We start from the raw sequence: 5,698 nt of genomic DNA on the forward strand, positions 1-5,698 counted from the left end.
CGCGACTAGGAGAGACAGAATTCTGCACACCAGCTGTTTGCTAGAAAACCCCAAATCAAATAAGCTAAAATCAGCAGCATCGGGCCCTTAGCAACAAAGCACCAACTCCCACACCACCGAAAGCCACTCCAGACAACCAGCAAGAAGGCAAAAAACCACACAACCGCCCGCTTCGATCACAGCACCATTCTAATATGTGAATGTGTCGACATATCCAAGCGAGCTGCATGTTTAATCTCCTCAATCTCGTGAGGCCACCACCCCACAGCGCGCTCATGATTCGCCATGATATCCGCCACTTTATTTCCTTCACGATAAACATGTGAGACTTGCAAACGAAAAGAATCTAACAAGCCCAAGGCGTCATTCCACAAAGCAAAAAAACGCCAGGGAACCTTCTTAGAGCGTTCCTGAAGAAGGCTCACGACATAGGTGGAATCAGACTCCACCCAAAGATCAGTCCAACCTCTAGAGTGAGCAATACGAATGGCCGAGATCACCGCCATCAACTCCGCCTCAAACGCATAACCAATCCCGTGTTTAAAATGAAAGCATCATCTCACCCAACCCCAATGGTCTCTGAAAACACCGCCTGAAGCAATCTCCCCCGGCACTCCGAGGGCTGAACCGTCCGTATTAACTTTCATCCACGGCGTTATAGGCGGCCACCAACTAACCGAAATAAACTCCGGAGGCGGAGCAACTCTACCTTTAACTCCGATGTTCCGCAAAACAACATAATCGGTCCAAGCATTCTTCATAGTTCCCAGATGTTTAAAGTTCATGTCGTTCTCAAGAAAAGCCACTTTAACATGCTGAAGGATGTGTTTGGAACTAAACTTCTTGCTGTCAAAAATGCAGCTATTTCTTTCCGTCCAAATAGCCCAAATCATATTGATAATACCAGCTTTCCAAAGCATACTAATTTGAGAGCTCAACTGTCTGTTCCACGCAGCCACAAGGAAGCTGTGAATGTCCAGTTCTTGGAGACCTTGAGAAAAATCAAACCAGGTCAGAAAAATCGCCCAAGCCTGCTGCACACACACACAATTCCAGAAAATATGTTCCGCCGTCTCCGCATCTCTTTTACAAATTGGGCACCAATTGGGAGCAACGAGGCCATGCCTAATGAGACGATCATAATTGGGCATACGATCATGAAGAAGGCGCCAGCAAACCAACGACCTCCTTACCGGTATGAACGGCTCCCAAATCCAAGACCCCCAAGAAACTCTAGGGAATTTATGTCCATGGTGAGCAAAAGCAAGTACCGAAGAGACCTTCCCCTGCAGGGAAGGTTTCCAAAACCTCGCGTCCTTACCACCAATCGGGAGTAAAAGAATATCACAAACAATTTGCGGGAAAGAATTGACAAAAGTCTGGGTAAAATGCCACACCCCTTCAAAGAAATAGTCAGCCACAGTTTGAGTAAGAGAATCTCTCATAAAGAAAGGAACTCCACATTTATCCACCAACAGATATCCAAGCCAATCATCAAGCCAGAAAAGAGTTGACGTACCGTCACCAATATAGCTAAACGAGTTCGAGACCAGCTCCCCAATCTCCTCCCTTAGCCCTATCCAGACCGTTGAGGGGGCCACGCTGTTCACCTGACAGCATTGATTCAAATATCGCTGTTTCATAATGTCATAACCAAAGCTATTTCCTTCAATGACTTTCCACGCCATTTTCATGAGGAGACACTTATTAATAGTAACGAACGATCGAATCCCAAGACCTCCTTCTTCCTTTAGGGAACAAACTCTGTCCCAACTAACCGAGCACGACGGTTTTTTGCGAATATCTCCATTCCATAAGAAATTTCTACACTTTGAATCCAACTCTTTCAATAACGCCCTAGGCCAACGATACATCATCATAAAGTGCGTGAGAGAGCTACTGATCACAGAGTTAATCAAGCAAATTCTTCATGCCATCGACAACTGGACACCTTTCCAATGAGCAAATTTATTAATGATACGATCAAGAGTAGCTCGGAGATGAGAGGCCTTCGACTTGCCTCTAAATATAGGTACCCCCAAGTAAGTAAGCGGCAAAGAACCCTCCGAAATAGGCAAAATCTGAGTGATCTGTCTTTTAACAGGCAAGGCGACTTTTTCAGAGAAGTAGAGATGCGATTTTTCCAGACTGAAAACCTGACCCGACATAGAACCATAAAAATCCAGGATTTTGTGTAGAGTTCTAGCATTCGACTGCGTCGCCTTGCAAAAAATCAGGATATCGTCAGCATAAAGAAGATGCGTAGGAAACGAAATTCCTCTGCAAAACTGCATAGGGATCAAATGGCCCGACTGCACACAATTATGGAAAAGCGCACTGAGCGCATCCTCAGCGATTCCAAACAAAATGGGAGAAAGTGGATCCCCTTGTCGAACACCTCTAGAGCAACTAAAATACCCACAGAGATTCCCATTATACAAAATACAGAGACGAGCTGAATGTGAAATCACCTCAATCCATCTAATAAAGCGATGATTATACCCACAAACTTGTTGGATTTGTATACTGAAAGCAAGAACTTTATGCTTGTATAAAATGATTCTTGTTTTCACTATTCTTATCTCCTATCTGATTGTGTTCATGATTGCATATGTATGTTCTTTATCTCTGTATGAGTAGATTATATGGTGTGTTGTAGATCACAGAAGACCATATAATTGGAATAACCTTAAGAGATATAATATGATCACAACCGAAATAACTCTAGGACAAGTTATTGGTTTAGGCTGCAGTATAGATGGAAGTAGTTTGTCTTGGCTACTTGTCTACACTGGTACGTCTAGGGCTGAGCATAAACCGAACCGAACCGAGAAAACCGATCGAACCGATCATTTATGGTTCGGTTCGGTTTTGTTATTTTTGGGTCGGTTTTCGGTTCGGTTTTCAAATGTGAAAACCGACCATGTATCGGTTCGGTTTCGGTTCTTCGCCCATGGTTCGGTCGGAAACCGAACCGAACCGATATATATATATTATTAAATATATTATTTAATTTAATATACTAAATAGTAAATACATTATACATGGTTCAAAACTTCAAATTAGATATACCCTAAATCTATTCTTATTTCTGGACTTCAATTAGAAACCACCCGCCGCCTCCCCTTTCTCTAGACTATCGGCAGCCTTCCTTCCTCCCCACCTCAACTGCGGCGCCGCGCCGGGCACCACCAACACTCATCCTTCGCCGGCGACTAGCAGCAGACCAGCAGTAGCATACCAACGCCACTCCCGGCTTCTCCTCCGCCGCCAAGATCGATGCCGACGCCGACTAGCAGGCCAGCAACAGACCGGCGCACTCCCTAGCTTCTCCTCCGCCTCCATCGAAGGCGCACTCCTCGACTTCTCTTGAGAATAAAAGCAAAAGGTATCGAGCCGAACTCCTATACTTGTGGTTCCTTAATAAGCTGGATAAGCAAGTATGAGAAGATTGTGGATGCGGCTGCCTTTATTAGGAAAATGGAGGAAAATGGGTTTCTTCCAAGTGTTGTGGTTTATAATTTAGGGATTTTAATGTTTTTTTCAAAAAAAATAAAATAAAATAAAATAATTCGGTTCGGTTCGGTTACCGACCGAAACCGATCGGTTTCGACTGGTTCGGTTTTGGTCGGTTTTTGGCCTTTTAGTGGTTCGGTTCGGTTCTACCATTTTACAATTCGGTTCGGTTTCAGGTTTTTATAAATCGGGTCGGTTCGGTTCGGTTTTGAACCGATGCACAGCCCTAGGTACGTCATTACGTATTGATAGGACCATAGTTTGAGATGTATTCTTCTATCTGACTTAAGTGAAGAATCAAGATCTCGGTGACTTATAAGATCTTAATACTAATAAGTGTTCAGATATATATGTTAATTCGTATATCACTTTGACTTACTATGGGTGAAAGTTATATACTAACTCGAGTACTCTGTATCTTGGGTGATAGCGGTTAATATATGATATTTGATTATCTGTATTAGTACCCGTATCCGGTATAGGATAATGACATCCCCTTAAGGAGCTCAATAAGGTTTATTACGCTAAAACCCTGCAGGTTGATTAAGTTCAGGCGTAATAATAAAGTTTGAGTGGTACTGCTTAAGGAATTATTAAGAGATTAATTAATTTAAGCTGTCAGAGCTCTAATTAATTAATGGATGTCGGATATTTTAAATACGGAGATTTAATAAGTCTAAATACAAGCCCCGACTCATCACCGGCAATAAAGGGGTAAGTCAGTATCGGTTCTCTAGTGGAATGAACTAATATTTATAAATTAATTATGGTCTGGGCTGACCATAGATAAATTAATTTATTTGAGGCCCATCTTTATTCCTTGTATTTGGTCCCTGGGCTGGCCCAATGTCTCCTAGCCCTAGAAGAGCCAGAAATCGCCCCCCACACTAAATAAGCGCCCCATACGTATTTAATTCTCTATTAAATACAGCTGTCAGCTCTCAGGGAAACACACTGATAAAATTAGGGTTTTTGAGAGCACAGCGGGGCGCAGGAAACGTGGGTGAGCATTCTGTCTTGGGAATTTCCATAGCTCGTTGTCCATCCAACGTTGGGAATTGAGCGGGATACAGTCGAGAAGATCAGAGCTGGAGTCAGATTCTTTCGACACGATCATCAACAACTTGTGCATCCGATTCTCAAGTAAGTTTTCCTAACACCTATGTGCAACTGTTAAATTCATAGGAGCATGTTAGGTGATGAGGAGTAATATGTGCAAAATAGGGAAATGATATAGATCAGAGGAATCGACCTCATCAGCGGGACGAATATGACAGAAGAAGTATACCCATCAGAGAAACCATCCTCACCAGAGGAGTCAAGCTGGTCAGAAGAATCATTCTTACCAGAGGAATTTCACCCGCCAGAGAAATCACTCGTCGTCAGAGAAGTCTACGTCGCCAGAGAAATCATCTTCGTCAGAGAAGTCTACGCCACCAGAGAAATCACTCTTCGTCAGAGAAGTCTGCGTCGCCAGAGAAGTCATCTTCGTCAGAGAAGTCTACGTCGCCAGAGAAGTCATCTCCGTTGACGAAGTCACCAGAAATGCGGGAAACCTCCCGCGTAAAGACGAAATTCCTGATATGCCCTTCGATCACGCCAAATAAATGCGCTAGCACCGATTTTACTATTTTACCCTTCCATATACTCTATAAATAGAGCATGAGCTCGTGTCTTGTATTTACGCTATCATTCACTTTTAAATACAACAGTTATATTTTCTCTCGTGCTCAATTCTCCGATCGTTACTTTGCTCTTTCCGATCATCCACACTAGGTATAGCTTATATTTTTCACTTGATAGTTTAGGTGTTGGTTTCGTGAAACACGAATTGGCGCCGTCTGTGGGAAGGCTACTGAGTTAAGATGTGAGATCATGGTCGCCGACGTACGCAGATCTGAAATTCCAATCGGATTTGCGGGCGTTGACACCGACTGAGCCGATAATTCGGACACCCAGTCGTTTGTGATTGGTTAATTGCGTTTTCTAGGTTAATATGTCGTTAATCTTCTACGATTTGTGTTGATCTATGTTTCTGATGCATGGGGAAAGGTGGTGACGGGCATAAGTCATGGATCGGGGAAATTTACATTTATTTACCGTTATTCGGGTTAAGTTGTCTACGGATGAAGGGTTTCCTTGTACGAATTGACGTTTTCTTCACTGATCTAATGTTTTGTAT

The 5,698-nt window shown here is 43.1% G+C and overlaps 1 protein-coding gene across 1 annotated transcript; it reads right to left on the reverse strand.

Annotated features, from left to right (window-relative positions):
• Nucleotides 1-554: 554 nt before the first annotated feature.
• Nucleotides 555-1,688, reverse strand: LOC130994024 (uncharacterized). The gene has a single exon (XM_057919061.1). It carries the CDS (start codon nucleotides 1,686-1,688, stop codon nucleotides 555-557), a length of 1,134 nt encoding a protein of 377 aa, XP_057775044.1.
• Between the last annotated feature and the right edge of the window lie 4,010 nt (nucleotides 1,689-5,698).

Source organism: Salvia miltiorrhiza, chromosome 7 (genome assembly GCF_028751815.1).
Source record: "Salvia miltiorrhiza cultivar Shanhuang (shh) chromosome 7, IMPLAD_Smil_shh, whole genome shotgun sequence".
Classification (NCBI taxonomy): Eukaryota; Viridiplantae; Streptophyta; class Magnoliopsida; order Lamiales; family Lamiaceae; genus Salvia; species Salvia miltiorrhiza.